General features: G+C 41.7%; 2 protein-coding genes across 2 annotated transcripts; one reads left to right on the plus strand and one right to left on the minus strand.

The window, feature by feature from the left end:
• The first annotated feature begins 484 nt into the window (after nt 1–484).
• Nucleotides 485–10,447, plus strand: wdr45b (WD repeat domain 45B). The gene is made up of 10 exons (XM_026351747.1): nt 485–697; nt 3,257–3,331; nt 4,411–4,512; nt 4,827–4,914; nt 5,717–5,811; nt 6,746–6,936; nt 7,063–7,148; nt 7,788–7,889; nt 8,122–8,243; nt 8,565–10,447. The coding sequence occupies exons 1-10, from the start codon at nt 631–633 to the stop codon at nt 8,669–8,671; spliced, it is 1,035 nt and encodes a 344-aa protein (XP_026207532.1). The 5' UTR covers nt 485–630; the 3' UTR covers nt 8,672–10,447.
• A 1,384-nt stretch (nt 10,448–11,831) lies between these two features.
• Nucleotides 11,832–19,952, minus strand: LOC113156636 (forkhead box K2). The gene is made up of 9 exons (XM_026351876.1): nt 19,226–19,952; nt 17,673–17,867; nt 17,413–17,554; nt 16,441–16,587; nt 16,125–16,318; nt 15,814–16,016; nt 15,457–15,705; nt 15,178–15,375; nt 11,832–13,440 (listed from the first exon to the last, which is right to left on the minus strand). The coding sequence occupies exons 1-9, from the start codon at nt 19,519–19,521 to the stop codon at nt 13,214–13,216; spliced, it is 1,851 nt and encodes a 616-aa protein (XP_026207661.1). The 5' UTR covers nt 19,522–19,952; the 3' UTR covers nt 11,832–13,213.
• Between the last annotated feature and the right edge of the window lie 1,551 nt (nt 19,953–21,503).

Genomic DNA, 21,503 nt, shown 5'->3' on the forward strand with positions numbered 1-21,503 from the left:
ATATATATCGTACCTTTATTTTGTGTTTTTTACTTTATAAATAAGCTTTTTAAGTAGCTAGGTTTCTGTTTAGTACGTATGTCAACGTGATTAATCACTGGCGCCGTTATCGGTAGTTTTCACTTGAATCGGTTTGTCTGATAAATGCAGACTTATCAGTTTTCTTAACTCAATAACTGTGTCAGTAATAACAGTCGCGTTATAACAGTTGCTCAAAACCTGACGAGAAACTATTATTTTCAGCTAATTAAATCAAGACTTTCGACTGATGAAGTCGTTGTTTGCCGATTAAAACCCTTCTTTGATCACGGCTTCGCTCACAAGCATCCGATGTCTTAACTTTTAGCTAACTCCAGTTAAAACATGTTATGACGCTGATATTAGACTAGTTTTACTGTTAGATATTCGCTCATGTGCGTTACCGAGTGCTGCCGATCATCCCTTTGATGTTGACTGTTTTCAGCTCCAGTTCCAAGCAGGAACCAGTCTCAGTTGTTTTCCTTCCTCTTGGCCAGTAGTAGACTTTAGAGGAATAGTAGCCGGCTAGCGTTAGCTCGTCGGGTAGCAGCTGTTGGATTTAACGCTAACTTGTTAACGTTATTGTGTTTATTCGATAGTTTTGGTAGGATAATGAATTTACTACCGTCTAATCCTCACGGGAACGGGCTCCTTTATGCTGGTTTCAACCAGGATCATGGTAAGAAACGGCGCTCTCATGTTTTTTTTTCCTCACAAATTATAATTGACAGTGTCGTGTATGCTAAGCTAACATTGCTAAACCGTTTTGCGAAGCAAACAAAATAAATGTAACCATGACATTGTCTGACATTAACAGTTTTACTTTTTATAGAGTTGCTGTTGTCCCGTTTTACTCCAGGAAAGACAACTTATATTATCGAACGTTAAGTTCACGTCAGCTTAGCTAACGCCAGCTCATTGGACTTTAGCTGACCAGCTATCTAGCCTAGCTAACGTTAACGTAGCTATTCTTTGCCAACACACAAAGTTAAGTTAGCTAACCGGCTAAATTCAGGTCATTATGACAAGTGTTAATGCCAATATGTGACTGAAAGGAGCTCCTCAAATAACTGCTGTGTAAATGTAAGTTAGCTTATTGGTGTATGTTACGCTAAAGTTGTCTTAAAATGTAGCTAGCTAATGCTAACGTCTTTCCATCAACCATCAAACCAACCGTGTTTTAGCTATGAAAAAGGTCTTCTCTAGGGAACAGCTAGCCACTATAACTTTAAAAGTTACAGTCGCGCTATTGTGTCAGTCAATACTTAAAATAAATAAGTAAATAAGCCCACTGCGCTGTCAGGTTTCAGAGCTAAACGTATTTTGGACATGTGTAACATTACACAGTAGCGCTCAGCCCTGTTTGGATGCTCTTGGCTTCACACCCACAGATTTCCACAGGCCGCAAAGTTCAAGTATTTCTCTTGACCCCTTGTCTGACTAAAACCTTGATTTAATTAACTACATTAATGGATCTAAGTGACGGTGTAAGTAATGTCATTGTAATGTTATAACGGTAAAGCACAGATCTTAAAGTGACTCAACAATGACAACATTACAACATTACTCCGTTCTGACTTGTAGTTTGATGTACAGTAGCAGTCAAAGGGCTGGACACACCTTCAAAATCAGTAGTTCTTTCTTTCCACATTGTAGAATAACACTAAATACCTTCAAAACAAAGCCCTGCACAGTCTTGGCTTTGTCTCAATCAGCTTTATGAGGAAGTCACCTGGAATGATTTCCTATTTAGAGTTCCAACATAAGCATAACTCTTCTCTAACCACCTCAGTTCAGAGTTTAGGTCAGGTGATTGTGGATGCAGGACTCCGTGACTCTCCTCCTCGGTCAAATAGCCGATATGTAGCCTCAAGGTAGACGCATTTAACTGTTGTCCGTAAAGTTTGCAAGATCTGTTGCACTGAAAATCGACCTGTCCTTCAAAAGAGCCACCAGTCCTACTAAATAGGTGTTTCCAGCTGTATTAAAGTAATGGTGAACAAAACACACGTGGACCACAGTCTTCTATATACCGTACTTGTAAGTATGTGTCTCATATAAACGATCAGTACAGGTATTGTTTGCTGTGGGGAAACTAGGCTAACCTGTTTAATTTTTAACATGACATTACAGGTTCTTTACTTTTAAAAGGTTCAGCTCTACTGATGCAGGAAAACTGGGTCTGACAAGTAAAACTTAGCTTTAATTGCATTATTTAATGGTGGCTGTGACTCAGTAAGAAGTGCACTTGTTGATTTGGTTCCCGGTTGCTCCTGGCCACATGTCGAGGTGTCCTTCGTTGGGCCGCCTTTACCTTTGATTACAGCACGCATTCACTGTATCGTATCATTAAGCTTCTGCAATGTCACAACATTTATTCCTGTCCAGAGTTGCATTAGTTTTTCACCAAGGTCTTGTACTGACGCAGGGAGAGTCCGACCGCTGCAAGTCTTCTCCAGCACATCTCAAAGATCCTCAGTGAGGTTAAGCTCTGGAGTCTGTGGTGGCCAGTCCATGAGTGAAAATGATGTGTCATGCTCCCTGAACTCTTTCCAGATGATCTACTTATTTGCTTATAGAAATCCCGGTGGTGATTTTTTTATATTAAATCAGTTGTTAAAAACTGTTTTATATTAATGAAAAGGAGCACTATGTTTGATAAATGTTAAACAAATGACAGGTTATTATTAACACTAAGGAAATGCCTTTGAATTTGCATCCCTGTGCTGGTATCATCCAGTCACCTTCTCCTCATCTGCAAAGAAGCAGCAGCTGGAATAAGTCCTGCTCTTTTGTTTCTGGGGCGTCCTCACCAGGGTCAGTTTCCTCACAGTTATGATGATGTTGTTTGTCTTTACTTAGCTGTTTAGTTCTTGCTGTAATAAGGATATGAAACTTTGTTTAACACATTTTTTGCTTACTGCAAATTGAGTCTTTTTCTTATGTTTTGTAGTTGTCCTGTGTTCAGAAACAAAGGTAAAACCATTGAATACGTAGGTGTGTCCAGCCATGTGATTGCTACTGTTAATAGTTTACAGTAGCAGTCCAGTAGTTCAATCATTTATTTCATGCTCCGTGTCAGCAATTTTTTTAAGCTGCTTTAGGTCCAGATTTGACCAACAATGTTGTTGTAAAGTTTAATGCGTGGAGGTGATTTCTCACCGTCCAGAGCTATTTGTGCTGACTGGTGTGTGTGTGTGTGTGTGTGTGTGTGTTCTGTTTTTGTGCGTTTTTCCAGGGTGCTTTGCCTGTGGAATGGAAAATGGATTTCGTGTGTACAACACAGATCCACTCAAAGAAAAGGAGAAACAAGGTATGAAGCATTTGTAATCGGTGGAAAAGAACATTTGGCAATTTGTTAGTAGTGTTACCACCGTTCACCATCTACAGTGATTTTGCAGTGCATTGACACTTGAGGCACCACATTTGCTTTGTTATTGATTAAAGGAACAAACGCCAAGACCTGAAGTAATTCCGACCTCTCTTCATTGTAGTTGCTATGTTATGCTAGTTTGTTATGCTCATATTCCTCATTAAAAGCAGTATGATTTATGTGTGTTGTCAGGAGAATCTTTCATCTATTCACACCATCCCATTCTGTTGATAAAAGGATGGGTTGGGATGTGTTTTAGCTGCTCTGCATGCTTAGTGTCAGCCTATATCTTTCCTCTAGTGCAGCACAATTATGATTAATCTTGAGAATTCTAATTGTTGTTGGTGAATTTTGAGTGATGGCACAATTTAGTTTCAATGTATGAGCCATATAACCGTGCTCATGCTGGATCCAAATTCAATGCTTTTGGAAAATGTGCATTTTGCGTTCTTTAAACTTTTGATGAATTTATTAAAGATGGATAATTACTGCTTAAGGAATTATTTTACTCAGTAGTTCACCTCTAATTGAAGCTTTTTATCTTAAGAAGCAAAATTATAAAATCATTTGAAACAGGAAAACGCTGCCGGAAATGTAACTCCCTAAATGTGGAAGCTTAAAGAGGAAGTTTCTCCCTAAAAATGTGATTTAGCACATGGCTCGCTCCAGAGCTACTTCTCTAGCTTATCAGCTTTTAACTGCTGCAGACCAGGCAGCAGTTAAAAGCCATTCCTGTGCTGATCCGTGTGCTGGTCTTTGACGGCAGTCTTTACAGCACTGTACATAGCAGTTCTGTTCCTCTAAAAAGAGCCCAGTCTCAATTTGTATGCACAGTATTTCTCAATATTGTCGGCTTTGTCCCTGCAGGGGCGTGAGTCATTAGAGGTTTATAAACCTGAGTGATCAGAAGCTGAATTCAAATTTCATTTATTTTGATCAGATTGCAGTGCATCATTTTCCTACTCTAATTAAAAGCTCCACTTGTTCTTAACATTAACAGCCAATGACTTCACTTTCAGAGTTCCTGGAGGGGGGGGTCGGCCACGTGGAGATGCTCTTTAGGTGTAACTATCTTGCATTAGTGGGAGGAGGGAAGAAACCCAAGTATCCAACTAACAAAGGTATGTTTCATCTACTCAGATGTGCAGAGTTTGCAGTTGGGTCAATACCTGGTCACCGTTTTGATAAATGATGGCTTGTAGATGCATTTTCCTGATATTTGCAGGATATTTGAGTTTAATTTACTTAATAGAAAGTCATAAACTAGTTATTTCTCATTATTATGTAGCAGTAAATAATTGTAGGTCATTTTATCCCTAGTGGTTTTCCATCATACTTTTGAGGCTTACACTGAAATAGATAAATAAAATGTTAAATAACTTTTTACGTGGCTCCAAAAAGCTTCTACAATATTCCTTTTCTTCTGGCTCTCTAGTGATGATCTGGGATGACCTGAAGAAGAAAACAGTTATTGAGATTGAGTTCTCAACAGAAGTCAAAGCAGTGAAGCTTCGACGTGACAGGTAAAACAAAACAAATGATGCTGCTGTGCTTTATTTCTACAGCTGTGATGGTCACTGTGACAGTTGCACTGTTTTGTCCAGCGCCTTAATGAGAAGATGAGCGGTTCCTCTTCAGGGACAAACCTTTAATAGCTCTTGTTCCAGACGTGCGTCACTCTTTCTCAGCGTGATCACACAGCAGTACTGTCGTAATAAGATGGGGACGCTAAGTGATGCAGTGACAATAAGTTGTTGTGGGTGATCATTGATGATCAACTGAGCTTGCACTCCTTGAGCATGCACATTTGCCAGACATTTTCAGCATCAGAAAGATCAGACCCTACTTTTTGGATTATGCAACACAACCCATTGTTCAGGCTCTGGTCATATCTCGTCTGGACTCCTGCAGTGTCTTACTGCCTGCATCAGGTTCAGCGCCCTGACCCTTACCTACAGAGTGGTCAACTCAACCGCACCGGCCAACCTGAACTCCCTCTTCCTGGTTTACAATCCTTCCAGTCCACTACGATCTGCCAGCGAACAACGTTCTGTGGTCCCTGTTCAGCTTTGTGGTTCTACCATGGTGGAATGACCTACCCACCTCTGCATGCAAAGCAGACTCACTCACTTGCACTTACACCTCATGAAATGCAAACAGCTCTTCCTACAGCATTTTATTTTAAAGTTCTTCTCCTTGGCTTAGATATTTTGCCTTGTACCTCCCTTGTAAGTTGCTTTGGATAAAAGCATCTGTCAGATAACACTAAAAAATGTTTTGTCCTGTGAAATCTTAGCTTCAGTGTTGTTTCTCTTTTGATTCCAGGATTGTGGTGGTCCTGGATTCAATGATCAAAGTGTTCACCTTTACCCACAACCCCCATCAGCTGCATGTGTTTGAGACATGCTACAACCCCAAAGGTCAGTCTCGTTTCAAACCCTCTGTAAACACACACACACACACACACACACACACACACACACACACAGTCACTCTGTTTCAAGGTAAATAGGGAAATACACCATTACTCCATGAGGCCCCAAAATCAGTACAATATCTTAAAGATTTGATATTTGGTGTTTTAGAACGACCCCTTTATGTTGAGAACGTTTTGTGTCTGGAGTAGCCTTAGTAGCGTTTTACCCTGTGCTATTGTGTTTTTGGTGTACTGCCTTCAGGGACAGTAGAGTGTAGGTCACCTGTGTCACAAGAGTCCCCAACCTCCCCCCAAAAATGTAGAACACAATAAAAGTCGAGGTATGAACTGTATACCATCCCTAATAAGGATGTTCAGTGGTCTATAGTGGTTAAGTGGGGCAGGGGTAGACAGCCACAGCCGTTTCCACTGTTGATTATCCGGATCAGCCAATCAGAAGCTGTAAGTTCTGGGATAGTTGGGGAAAAAAAGCACTGTCTACCTCTTGGCTAAGGACAGTGATGTAGTGGTTACCTTGTAACAATACAAAAAGACAGAAAGCTGCTCTTGATTCAGAATTATGTGGGCATTTATTATTATTATTGTTATTATTCAATCCTGCAGCCAATATAAATAATGTGTATCAAAATGTATTCTGTGTAGCGTGGATGTCCCACTACACAGAATACATTAGTAAATAAATCACTGGATCTCCATTCACACTGATCCTAAACTGACTTGGTGTTGTAGAAGAGCTCTGTGGATACAGTGATGTATCAGTGATCAAACTGATGGTGGTACTGCTATAATTCACTCTTAAAAGCAGTTCTCTGCGTTTCCTCTGACAAAGAACTCAGAACCTTTGCTGAAGTTTGCTGTGTGTGTGTTTTTGTTTGTTTGTTTTTACCGCCTGTTTTCCCTGTTCTGTCTCTCCTCAGGTCTGTGTGTGCTGTGTCCCAACAGTAACAACTCTCTGCTGGCGTTCCCTGGGACCCATTCGGGCCATGTGCAGATAGTGGACCTGGCCAACACGGAGAAGCCCCCGGTCGACATCCCTGCTCACGAGGGAGCTTTGTGCTGCATTGCTCTTAACCTGCAGGGCACGAGGATAGCTACTGCATCAGAGAAAGTGTGTAACGCCTGTGCTGACACGAATTAAGAAGAAATAATATTGCTTTGTTGGGACACTTCCTCTTCAGTTGTTGTGCGGTTTGTTTCTATTGTTGCTGACTAATCTTCCTCTGGGTTTTCACAGGGGACGCTTATAAGAATTTTCGACACATCTGCAGGTCAGCTCATACAGGAGCTGAGACGAGGCTCTCAGACAGCCAACATTTACTGGTGAGCACCAAGCAGCAGCTCTCATGTGTACTAACGCCACTGCACCAGTCCTGTTGTTATGTTTAGTTCCTAGCATCAGCTGAACAGCACAGTAAGGCTAAACACTCACAATGTAATTAGCCACCCCCGATAATCCTCTGTCAGTCAACAAGTGGGAGGTACTTGGTTTATGATTATGCCTGAATGTAGGAGATCTGGCCACACTAGTCCAAACACTATTGATTTTTAATTAACAGCTCACATGTCAAGAGTTCTGGCACACAGTGGTTCGTAAACATCCGGTAACTTTTACTCAACAAGCAGCAGATCTTGAAAGAACCACAGCAAAAAACAGCAACATGCAAATGACTGTTCGCATGACCAGTGGAGCGTAGGATACGCTATGCATATTGTAAAGCTGCATGTTGTAGTGAAGAACTTCAGAATAAAAGCCTGTTCCAAGAGTCTGTTTTTCACTTCTCAATCCATAATAATTCCTCAATTTGTAATTCTGCAATTATCATAGATGCTCAGTGTAAAATTGGTTGTTGTACCTGTATCGATTGAAAGAGTTTACTGGTAAACAGCTTGTACTAATGTACTAATGAAAGCTTTAACTTGTCTTTCTCTCATTATGACCATCTGCTCTGTCCTGTCCAGCATTAATTTCAACCAGGACGCGTCCCTCATCTGCGTATCCAGTGACCATGGCACGGTGCACATCTTTGCTGCAGAGGATCCAAAAAGGAACAAACAGTCAAGGTCTGTTTCTGCAGAAGGGATTTGTCCTTTCTGGTGATGTCAGGCATCAGTTATATAGTATTCAGACCGCTTCACTTGTTTGTACAAATGATTACATATTAGCTGTGTTCACTAAATTGTATTTACCCAGATGTCAACCTCTGCTGTGATGACTGCAGCACAAAGTGAATCAGTGTAAACAGTGTTGATACTGAAAAGTAAAAGCAGACTTGATGTGTCCCTCTGTCTGCAGCTTGGCGTCAGCCAGCTTTCTTCCCAAATACTTCAGCTCTAAGTGGAGCTTCTCCAAGTTCCAGGTGCCCTCGGGCTCCCCCTGCGTGTGTGCCTTTGGAACGGAGCCCAACGCTGTCATAGGTGAGTTCAGTTTGTGACGAGACACTTCCTGGGACGCGTGACTGGCTGACTTACGGTTGACTCATGGTGTCACCCAGGACTGGGTGTCCCAAAGGTCAAGGAATATGTGTACTCAGGAATTTAGAGGACGTTTGTGTTTGAATTGAAACTTCACTTCACACTGAAACTGTTGTGAAGAAAGAGTACTTAAGTACCATTGTGTCGTGCTGTGAACACTGCTCTGTGCAGCATTCATCCGTTACATTCTTACTGTTCAGGTGTGTGTGTGTGTGTGGCCCGTGTTTGCTGAGTGTGTTCCCCTTCTCTTCCTCTACCTTGCAGCCATTTGTGCAGACGGCAGCTACTACAAGTTCCTGTTCAACCAGAAAGGGGAGTGTTCCAGAGATGTGTACGCCCAGTTCCTGGAGATGACTGATGAGAAAATATGACCTTTGTCCCCCCCCTCCCGGCACCTCCACCACCCCCCCCTCCTCTGCAGACTTGCTACAATGAAGCCAGTTTTCCTTTTTTCTTGACTTTTTTTGTTGTATTTTGGAGGAGGCAGGAGAGGTCCCTTAACTCAACAGACTCTGTGAAAGAGCACCAGACAATGAGGGGACACAGAGAGGAGCACAGACTTTCTGGGGGGGAAACCCCCTCACAGCAAAGATGCAGAGAGGGAATCGCCAACAGAGATACAGACTCCTGAGGACGCTCTCCGGACAGACAGACGGACTCTACTCCCAAACTGAACTCGAGAGAAAAGAGGGAAAGCTATTTTTTTGAAATGACGCGACGCCGCTTTTTAAAGATGTCTTCCGAGGAATTTACAGAGGATGGCTATTTTTAATCACACCGATGATTCTGATAGTTAGACGGATTGAAAACTAGAGATTTATGTCAACTAACATCACCTAACCTAACTATAGGGAGTGCCTCTGAGACTGGAGCAAAGCTGTATGTGTGCACATATTATTGTTGTCATATATACATATGTGTGTTTGTGTATATACCAATGTACCATAGTAGGTGTTGACACAGCAGGATCAGACGAGGAACTGTTTCTTCTTTCTGCCTTTTCAGGGTCATAGAAACACGTCAATGATCGGAACACACTGATCCTGTGGTGTGAAACATCCACTTAGTATTACTAGCTTTTCTTATATTCACTGTATAAACACAAATTGGTCCGACTGAACTTCTAACTACATAGAGCTGTACAGACAAGTAGCAGAATGAAATCAATATGAACAAGTGTTTTGATTTTGTTCTTCTTTTTCCTGCGTTGTGCAATATATGTTTTTCCTTAATTGTTTTTGTTAAGAGCTTGTGAAAGTTTAATGTTTCATTGTTTTTCTACCTACCGCAAGAAAGTCGTCCGACTCCTCTCAGAACTCTCTGCGAGTAGGCAACTATGGGAATCCACCCCCACCCCCAAAAGAAAAACAGTTTCTTTGAGTTCCTGTTCCTGTCTAAACAGGAGAGCCAAAGAGCCAATTGTACGGTTTCTGTCTGTACATCACCAAAACATATTAAGGAGGAGATTGTTCATCGTTTCCTTCTTCACAGTTCAAATCATCTGTTTAAAAAAAAAACAAAAAAAAAAACTTGGTTTAAGAATACATTTCATGTTTAGTGTACATTATTATTATTATTATTATTATTATTAGCATTCCAGGCTGATTCAATCAAAAACCTCTATAAATAAATGATTCGTTCTCTCCATGTACTTTTCGTTGGCCAGTCGCGGCTCTCTTTAAATAACAACTCTCTAAAAAAAAAAAAAAGCTACTCTTTATGAAAATTTGTGTTTTGTCCTGTGTCACTACTTCCTTCCTTGTGCCCCAATTTTACAGCACTGATAAATTCACGTAATGCTAATCAGGGAATCTGAAGTGCTTTGTTGAACCCTGTGGCCATAAACAGCAGCTCTGTTCAGTGTGGATCCACCACAGAAGGAAAACCGTTGATGTGTGATTCATTTAGTTTTTACTTACTGCAAAAACCCATTTCCTTTTGTGTTGCTTTCTTCATCAGATTGTACATGTGCCGGTGTCACACACACACACACACACACACACAGCACTTGTTGGTCACTGACTACAGAAGGGATGCTGCACAAACACAAAAAAGCCAACTTGTTTCTGACACCCTCAGAATGATTGTAAAATCCATATTGAAGTTTGTGAATAAAATTTAACATCTGCTTTTACAGTGAAATCCTCTGGGGCTCGTCCGTTGCCTTTTATACCGTGGACACAAAGTGTGTAGCCGCTCGATTTAGTCTGTGATTCACCGTTTACTGTTGTACTTGAGCTCAAAGACCCCATTAACATTTTAGATGGCTTTCAAAAAATGAACATGGAGTCGTTTTTTCTAAGCACCAGTTATCATAAAAACTTCACTGCTCTCTGTTTGAGAAGGTTTAGTCACCTGGATGTAACTCCGGCTCTATGAGACCCTTCTGCTCATCATTCTCCCAGATTCTTTGCCTGGATGCTTGAAACAGACTGGGGGTGTACCATAACAGTACAAATAGAAATTACATCACTGTGGATTGGGATGCATATTTCTGTCTGGACACTTACCCGAGTTTGAGAATGTGATGGCCGAACCCAAAACACAACTTCATATCTGTGAGACCTCTCAGTATTTGTTAGTATTTTATTAGCTCACTTTTCCACTGTGAAAACCACACTACTGTTCAGGAAGTTGGGGGCATTTCGAAAAAGCAGATTTAATAGCATTGGTGTGTTTAGAAATAAAGTGTAGACACCACTGATGTTGTAAGTGATCATCCTAGATGGAAACAGCTGTTTCCTTTAAGGAATATGAATATAGACCCATCATCCGCAAACATTAGTGCTGTGACGTGTTTAGTAATCCGAGTCTAATGTGGATTGTACAGTTGGTCCCCATGTGAACCTTACTGACTTTTCTTATCACATATTCTGTGACGTATATCAGCATATGCCTGATGATCTGACCACAACATTTGCTACAGAGGTCCATCGTCTCAGATGAACTATCTCTTCATGGCTTTATCCAGACTTTTCCCTCTAGCACAGCCAAGAGGAAGTGAAGTGTCAACAGCGGTTGGCTGGATCACGTGTGTCAGAATGAACTCTTCCCTTCATCATGGTTGAATTCTTCATTTGTTCATTTGAGTTATTACTGAAAACCTGTGTTTCAAAGCGTTAGCCGCCACATCGAGCCCAGTTCTGGTCAGTTCCACGATCGGAAGTGAGCGAGTGCAGCTGTTTCAGTCTCTTGTGAAACAGATAGTGTGTATTTAAAAAGGAAACGTTTCCATCCTTGTGGTGCACAGGCTTCCTGGAACAGCCTGACCAAACCGTGTGGAATGCACGCTGAAACAAGTCATTAACAAAACTTAACAGCGTATCGCCCCCTCCGTTCCATCAGCCGGATTTCTTTCCTCTGACTAACAAAGAGAAAGAATTGTTCACACATAGATTTGAGGTTGCTTTTGCCCAGCAGTGGATTTTTACTTAAAGAAATCCAAACTAAGAGGTTATGTGTTTTAAATTAAATTTATATATATATTTATATATATATAAAAAAAAAAAAAGCATTTACCCACTGAAGCAGAACAAACACCGATCACTTGTTTTTCTCTGTTTAACATAGAATACAATCTGAGTAGACTTTTTTTTTAGCAGACTGAACATAATAAAATAATCAAGCGAAGAGACTGCCAACTTCAACACAAAGTAACAAACACAGCCAATGATGACAGGGAAACAAACAGAGCAAAGAAAAATACAAATAAAAAAAGAAAGAAAGATAAAGAACTAACGGGGATAAGTGCAGCACTGGTCAGAATCATATAGCGTAGATTCAGTCTACATTTTCTTCAGTTCCATATTCAGATAAATCTGCTCAAGTACATTGTCTCTAGATCCGTAACATGCAAGCTCGATGAAGCATATGGTCAAATACGCATGGGAATATACTTTGTATCTCATAGGATATTTGTAAAATTCAGGAAAAAAAAAATGTCTGTCAACGTACAGTGATAAAGAAATTTCATTTGCGTGAATGAGCAGAATAAAAAAAAAAAAAAAAAAAAAAAGAAACATCCACTCCATAGTGTTTTCTTACAAAGGAGGAAAAAAAACAAAAAAGAGAGAGAGAGAGACTTACATTCATTTCACAGAACAGAGTCCACATACAAAAAAACAAAACAAACAAAAAATCCCAAAAACTCCCAAAAACATGAGGATGTGATGTTCAAATGTTCTTAAAGAGCCCACTTATAGCTTTTAGTTTTTCTTAATTATTACTAGATAGTATCTGTGCCTTGGGAAACGGAGAAACACTCAAAGAAGATCCACAGATACACTTGTACAACGGAATACTGCATATCTACTCACGACTGGGTTAGGTAGGTCGACATGGAGGCTAGCTGCCGAAGATGGGAATGTCCACACGTACGTACACAACTTCCTGTTGTGGAATACACGACTGGTGATTTCACTTGGTTGCTTTATTTTAGCCGACAGTCAAGCACCTGTCTGTAATGCTACCAGGATGAGGCTCCTTTTCATCTTTGGGGAAGTTTAGGACTCCTTTCTAAGCCCCCCCACCACCACCACCACCACCCCTCTGTCTGTGTCTCTTGCTGTGCTTCTTCTCACCATCTGAGTCTTTAGGGTTTCACAGTCATCAGCAACTCTTCTTTTAGTTCCGTTTTCAGTTTGGTCTCTAGTTTTTGCATCGTATTTCGTAGTCGTAAAGAGAAGGAGGGAGAGGACGAGTGGGGATTCGGGGAGTTGGGGGGGGGGCGGGGTCGGGGACAGACGAGAAGGTTTTGCACATTCTGTAGTTCCGTTTGTGTTTCCACGTCTCTTCTCTTTTTGGCACCTTAAAGTAAGATGATGACCAGGTGGGATGGAGAAAGGTGAGAGAGTGGAGGCTCAATGAATACAGGAGAGCTGGGGGGGTCAGGATTCCGACCAGGTCGGGGGAGGCTACTTGTTGCCGACCTGTTCGCTGACCCCCCCTTCTCCGGCTCTGTCCGTGGTGCCGTTGTTGTTGGCGGGGGCTGCTGCTGCTGCTGCGTCGCTCTCCTCATCCTTGTTGGTTTTCACTCTCTTTGATTCCAGCTGGTCCTGCAGCTCTCCGTTCTGCCTCTTGGTGGGGAGGGATGCCGAGGCAGAGGCGTGGGTCGCCAGGAGGTGGAGCGGGTTTGCAACAGCTGGAAAAAATAAGTTAATTTTGAAAAAAGACATGTAGAACTACATGTTGGAGTCTGAATTGAGTTTGTTAATAAACTGATTTATGAGGATTTAGGACTGAGCATGATGGTATTTGTTCTTTTCAGGTAGGTCTACACTGGACGTGTTTCAGACACCATTTTGTTGCATGTGTCACTTGCATCTCATACAATAGCCGACAGTTTTTTCTAATGTTTTTGTATTTTTTAAATAATCTCTACGTATTTCACATATTTTCTAGTTAGAAGACCTATAGTGTCACTTATAGTGACCTAAAACTTTTCAACAGCACTGTGTTTAGGCACAAAGCGACTTAATGTAAAGTCTACACAAAATTAAGTAATGATGCTAAGAAGAGTGGTCCTCTATGGAACAAATACCCAAAATAGTAGTAGTAGTAGTAGTAGTAGTAGTAGTAGTAGTAGTAGTAGTAGTAGTAGTAGTAGTAGAGATCCAATTCTGAACAAATCAAGAAATTTTAATGTCACGTAAATTCCTCAGCAATAAAAATAAGTAATAAAGTGATTTTTCAGTATGATCACAAAGTTTAATTATAAATGCTAAATAACTGATACTATAGCTTTTTAAGAGATGAATAACTTTTTTTCATATATAAATAAAATAATCTTTATTTCTATATTGCTGTAGTGCTCCTTTGATCCAGACTTACCGAACCACACTGGTAGGGATGAGACACTTCAAGTGGCGGCTGCCTTTTTAAACCTTTTTTTTTTAATTCTTATTTGATATAACTAATACTTGAAGGGCTATGAATGATGAGTGTGGGTGAGCATAGCAAGGGATAACCGAAGACCACAGCGGAGCAGGGAAGACTAGACGAAACAGAGTGAACTGATTACGAGTCTCGTGCTAGTGTTAGCTTAAGCTGCATATTATAGCTTTAATCTCTTTTACTTTAATTGTTCTTATATGATTATAAACATAAGCAGTGAGACCAGTTTTTTCTTTGCCTCTGTACCTCTTTTGCAAATTCCACATTGACTGCTATGTAATCTTCTCTGGCTAGACTATTATTTATCAAAATAAAGATTAGACAAGTTCAGGCTGGAACAAGTCAGGCTGCAAAGATACACATTACAAAAATCGAAGTCTGAAGCCTTGCATCTGCCAGTTGCTGTTACAAGCTAGAAGTGCAGGATACACACATTCATCTCAGTATTTACAGGGTGTTAGTTTCACATGATGCTCTGCACCACAGCCTCCACTGCAAGAGGAGCAATTAGCTCTGCTAGGAACACAGTTTGTTCCATATTGTATGCTACCACTTATTAAATATAAACCAGCGATTTGGCAATCAAGAAAGAACAAGAAAGAAAACATACAGTAGCTAAAAAAAACATCTTTTGTAAAGCCTTTGTAAATAGAATAATAGCAACGTCAATGCACCAATGTTTGCAAGAAATGCCAGCATGCAGACGATGCCATACTCTTTATTAATGACCAATATAATGCCATTCTTCTCATTTTTCAATCCACTGGTTTCAAAAGTACATAAAAATGTAGTAGACTGCCAAAAAGACAGTTTGTAAGACAGTTGAGGAACCAATTAACCGATTTTTAAAAGTGCTTCCACTAATGTGTTGGCAGGTGGCTACATGACTGTCTGTGCACTATAAATACATAACTGTAATTGCAAATACATATGCTTACTTTAACCTTAAGTAGCTGTTCTATGTGTGTGTGTGTACGTGCATCACCTGTGTTAGCAGCCGTGCTGATAGGGACCAGATGGGTCCCGTTTTGTGTGATGGCCTTTATTGGGAGCTGGTGCTGACCAAGTGGGGCTTGTTGCACAATAGTGACTGTCGTCAGGGGAGTAGCCTGAGAGCTCTGGATGATACGGCTGACTCCACCTATAGATGAGGCTGTGATGGATGGCACTGGCTCCACTTTCACTGCACAGGGAGAGAAACTTGTGTTAAAATCAATGCACATGTAGAAATGGTAACATGACTACAACATGAGTCTGTTCTCACCTTTGATCTCTTGGTGCTCTCCACCTCCGTTCTCCTGAGGTTCTGGGCTTACTGTAGCAGCGGACTGTCCACCAATAGTTGCCATGGTGACTGCAGGGATCTGGTGGACGACGTGCACGACGGGGGCGGAGCTGACTGACGTTGTTACAATGGCTGGCGTCGCCATGGCGTAGGTCACAGGCTTTATGGTCGTTTGAGGCATCTGACGCTGCACGGCAATCAATACTGGCTGGTTGTTGAGTGGGGAGCCTGTCAGAGAGTAGGGTGGAGGTAGCAACAAGGTCAAATACTTTTTTTTTTTTTTTTTAGACATTTTAACCACTGAGAGCTGAACACAGACAATTGGAGCTGCTTTACCAGGGGAGTTCTGCGCAAAGCGGGCTTCTTGGATGACAGCAAGTTTAGGCTGGACTGTAGTGGTTTGGGTGGGTGCTGGTGGAGGGGTTGGTTCTGGCTCCATGGGCACTGGAGACCCCTCTCTGGACAGGCTGTCGGGGGTCTGGACCCCACTCGAGTGGGCTGATAGTGCACCTGTGTGGTTGGGAGAAGCTGGAGCGCTCCTAGACAGGGAAAAGGAAACATGGCATTGGTTGCTGCCAAACAAAAGCTATAACAAAACTGAAAATGTGCTTTTAAAGTAACAACTATGTCTAAATTAAAGCAGTCACCTGGAGGAAAGAGGTCCCACAGGGGTCCTGAAGCAGGGCACTCCCCTGGGTCTGCGCTTCCTGAAGGCTTGTTCTATGAGTTTGCCTTCAGACGCGGGGTCGATCCTCCAGAAGGAGCCTTTACCTGGCTCCTCCTGGGAGCGGGCCACTTTGATAAAGTACCGGTTCAAGGACAGGTTGTGGCGGATTGAGTTCTAAATGACCAGTAAGTACAAGACAAACCTAAGCTGTGCAAGTCTGCAAAAGTGATGAATGTTGTAGCATAGTAATTATTTTTTGCTTCAGATGTGAGACAGCCGCTACATAAGACACTGACCTGCCACCCTTTATCAGCTGTTCTGTAGTAGGGATAGTTCTTCGTGATGTGGGTGTATATTCCATTCAGTGTCAGCTGTTTATCCTGGGCCATGGTGATTGCTTGGACTATTAGTTGTGCATATGAATATGGAGGTTTGGAGTCATCCTGTGGAACATGAGAGTCAATTTAATACATGTGCTACTAAAAAGAATTCTGTTTTGTTAATGAAAACAACACTCTAATCACGTCTTCCCGCTCTAGTTTGTAGTTCACGCACATTAACTCAACCAGGATTTGTACTCCACAGTATCTGCTGTTGTGAGCTGAGCGTTGGACATTTTTGGAGTGCTTTCACACCTACAGGTTTTAGTTTGTTTAAATCTAACTTAAGTTCATTTGTCTCTTGGTGCGGCCAAGTCTGATGAATATGCAGTGATGTAATGTAATAAACACTGATGACCAATAAGTGGAGAGAACGTTCTTGCGATTTGACATGATGCATTTTCATCAGTGTGAAAAGGAACCGAACCAAGAGGAAAACGCTCCAAGTTTACAAACTCATGCATTGATTCGCTGGCTGGAGGCTGGATAGTGTAGTGGTTAGATCGCCAACCTCCATGTGGGAGACTGGGGTTTAAATCCTAGTTATGGCCAACCTCCAGTAAGGGTTCCTAGGCAAAAACCTCTTAATGCTTACCCTGCCTTTGTCTTGTACCTTGTAAGTCGATCTGGATTAAAGCGTCTGCCAAATGACTAGATGTCATTGTAAATTTGGACCAATGCAAATGCACTATGGTGTGAAAACACCTTTCAATCAGTAACCAATGACGTTCACACAGCTCAAATCCGTTAAGATTTCTCAGATGTCATCATGCTATGCCTTGTCTGAGATATCCCCGCATGATGCATCCAGAAACATGTGTTCACACTAACAGTATTCATCTGTATTCGACCCACGTCTCGGTCGGCCCTGCACCGTCTTCCTCTCACCTTCGGGCTGTCTTCACCTGATGCCTCCTTGTCATTTTCTGATTGTGAGTTGTCTCCTATAAGGTCAGAGGCCAGAACGCGGGCTGTCCTGTAGCTAGAGAGTCCTGCCCCCCGTGGACTTGATGGACAGGAGTTTGCTGCACTGTAAAATAGATAACGAAACACTTTTATCTATGCGTTTCTCCAACTGCGTTGTCACCTTGCCCTAGAAGACACCGTTTTCAAATGCAACACGTAACTCGCCTGAACCCCGCTCTCACCTGATGGTGCCAGTGGGTGAAGGCAGCGGGCTCATGAGGTGGGCGATGTTGTCAGGAATGTTTATGGTCAGTGGGGAAATCTGGGGTTGGACGGGCTTGACCGGTGATTCCGGCACGTTCCTTGGCTCCTTCTTGTCGTTGGACAGGGCTGTGAACGTGATCTTGATACTTGTGCTGGGGAACCGGAAACAACACCTGAGGACAAAAGGAATGCACAGACGTCACGTGCACGCCGGCGATGCTGGTACGTGTCCGTTTACATTGTTGTCTACGTTAGCCAACACGTGAATACCGATAACACGAGCAGGAAGCAAACTGCTTATTCCAGTGTCAGTGTACAGTGAAGCCGTCTGCCTGGCAACAAGCAGAGCATGGAGGACTAAGTGAAGGAGCACTGAGCTTCACCCGTACACAGGTTAAATATGGACCTCCACCATAACTATTATGTAACAGACCATGTTTAACATGTCCAATTTATTATTAATAGGATATATTTGGACCAGCTGCTGACACCATAGGATGAATTATTACAACATGGTAACACTAGTAATATAACATTCAACCGTATTTGCAATGTTTCAGTGATGTATCAATGAACATGTTCAATGTGAAGTTTGGAAAAAGAAAAATAAGATTACCAGTATTAATGTCACCAACGGGGAACATGAGGCCAAGTTGACATTGAACCAGAACTAGTTAACAACACTGCTAGCATTAGCTTCGCATCTGCTGTTGTAACACTATGCCACGTGTAAATATTCACTTGTACAAAGTATTTAACAATAATTCGCCACTTGTCTCTTGAGGACATAAAAACATACACTTTGACCCGCGTAGCAGCAGCAGGTCGCGAACATTACGCATCACAAACAGGCTCATAGTTGAACTTCAACTAGCTGCATGTTTGCTAGCTTAATAGTAAATAGAGCAGTAGAGCGTTAGCCCAACATTAACAAGTTATGTTGTTTTGAGCATATTTAATATAAACATGTGATTGTTTCTTCCTCAGTTATGACTAAATGCAAACAGAGGAGGACGCGTCTTAAGATGTGTGAATGCTTAGAGACTGCTCTGTCATTCGGCGTGTTTTAAACATGATGATAGTAATAAACACATCCACACACAGTGAGGTTGTGTGACTAGTAGCAACCGAGCAAATCCTCTGAACATCTGACGTCTCTGTGACGTCTGCCTGCTGGAGTAGCCTACACAGCGTTATGCCGAATAAATCACAATGAGCACATGATTAACACAACGTGGTGTTTCACGTTAATAATTCGCGTTTGTTTTGTTTTTTTTTTTTTTTTTATCTTTAGCACCCGGCGGCCACATGATTACATGATTACAGAGCTGGCAAAGAGATTTCATGTGACGTTTGTCGCCATACATACGAGCAACGTTAGCACGTATCGGGCTTTGGTGCTGCTTGACACAACACGTGCAACCCCGCTGCGGGATAACAAAAACAATAACAACACATGAACTCATAAATCCGCTCTTTTTTCTTTTTTTTTTTCCCCCCACTTCAAGCTAAATGGTCATATCAATCTTACATTCGTGGAAGCTGGAGAGGTGGAGCCCCTCTTCTCTGAAACACCCCATCAACAAACACCCCGTTTTTTCCTAGGCATCGGAGATAGAACTCCCCCGTGCCTGTGCCGTCCTCTCCTGCGGTGAAGATTTCGAGGTGCCGCCGGGAGATGAAGCTGGAGTGTCCCATACTAACGTCCACCGAGCCCTGCGAGGAGTTCCGGCCGATGGTCACCGACCTTTTCTTCATAAGATACTCGAATTCTCGGCCCTCCAGCCGGGCTACCGCCGACCCTGACGTCCCGCTTACCACCGCCATCTTCTGAGGTATCTAGTGGAGATTTAGAGGTGTATGCTAAGAGCAAACGTTAAATCGGTTGCAGGGACTAGAAGAGGGGCTACTTTTTTGGTAATGTGAAAAAGGGGGGTCCAATTTTACACCGTGGAGAATTTGGCTAGGAACGTGCCAGACCGGGGACACAGCGGCTCCGACCCACCGCCGTGAAGAGGAAGAAAAAAAGACGAGCGACAGCCAATCAAAAGCGGCCAAACGGACGGAAGTGCTGCGATAGACTCCCCTTTAAACCAATGGGAACGCGTCCTATGTAGGCAGCTGAGGGGTGTTTACCAATGACAACAATAATAAAAATAGCCGTAGAAATCGGGGTTCGGTTGAGGTGCAGGCTGACACGCAGATGGATGGAGAGCTGGAAAAGGCGGTGCCGTGATTTCAAGGAGGGGAATTTGGTTTTTCTGTCAATGGCCCCAAACGATCCACATCACTGGAAGCTATTTATTTTTGTTTCTGACTTTCATATCATCAGACTCGCGTGTCTTATTGCCTTAAGTGCTCTTGGTAAGCTTTTAGAAAAATCAACTTCTTAAAGCTACGTTAACTGATTTTTTTTGGCCACTTGGGGGCAGTGTAAAAAAATAAATATAAACAACAACAAACAAACAATACTAAAAACAGTTAAAAGGCCAACGTTGATGCGTCACATATCCAGAAGACATAAAGCACTATTACCGTTTTTAGTTTTTTAAATTTTTTGTTTTTCATTTTTTGTTTATTGTATTCTTCAACTTTGAGATTGAGTCTTTAACTGCTACACATTGCAGTATGGTCACTTCCTATAGTCAGATTTGTTGTTTGGTGAAAGGCATGTAGCCTACTAGAGTTTTTTGCTGTGTGAAGTGTGCTCCCTGCTACTGAAGCAATGCTGATAACACCAAGAGCCAATCAAAGCAGTTCAATTAAAGTAGCAGACAATACACCAAAAGAATGAGCTGAAAGATGCTAAAACACTTACAGAGCTGAAGGGAACTGTAGTGACACTTGATGATTCTCAGTGGGTTTATTACTGTAAGTGACCTCTACCACATAACATCTAGTAATTTGATTTAAAACTAATATAACAATATGACTTAGTGAATGGAACATTCATATAATGTGCCTAACACAATAACACAAAAACAATTCTGATCTTTCATGTCTTTATCGAGAACAACCATAAAGACCTCATAGTGCTGTTGAAAAAGAATGTGAACCTGGTCATTCTGGGTTGCTTCTTTAACTTTTTAATAGTGTTCGTTGTGCTCTTGGAGTCATTTAGACTTGTCGCCCACTTCTTGGTAGTGTAGCCACCCAAAGTGTGTCCATTTTAGATTGTTTGCTTGACAGTGGAGTGGTGAATTTCTAAAATCTTTGTAACCCTTTGCAACTTCATGTAAATTAACAATTCAATCGTAGATCCTCTGAAAGCCCCTTTTGGCCAGGCATGGCTCACAATTCACGCCCTTCTTCTTTTTGTCTTTTTGAAGTAGCCCTATTCCACACTTTCAAACTCATTTTCCTAACTTATGCTGACACCTGACTCCAGTTTGCTTTTTTGAGGTCATTATTCAAAGGATTCACATAATGTGAACACGTGTTGCACACAGCACCACCATCATTATCATGAAAATGAGGAAATATGTCTAAGAAGAACAATGTTTATCACTCCAGTAGAGTTCCTGGAGAAACAATGACAAGAAGCACTGAAACTTTTGTTAGGTTTTTTTCTTTAGCAGATGCTAAAATCCATGTAATATATACATAATGTCACATACCAACATTACAATAAGATGCTCTACTTAACATTATGCTATTTCACTGTAAATGTATGATAGAATACTATACAAAAAATTCCACAAGTGAATTTGGTACATATGTATAGCTGATCCAAATGTGACAAATGAATGCCTGGCTATAAGCGAAGTGAACTTATTTATTCACTCGAGTAAATCAAGTATCAAGGAAAT

This window comes from Anabas testudineus, chromosome 19 (genome assembly GCF_900324465.2).
Source record: "Anabas testudineus chromosome 19, fAnaTes1.2, whole genome shotgun sequence".
NCBI lineage: Eukaryota > Metazoa > Chordata > Actinopteri > Anabantiformes > Anabantidae > Anabas > Anabas testudineus.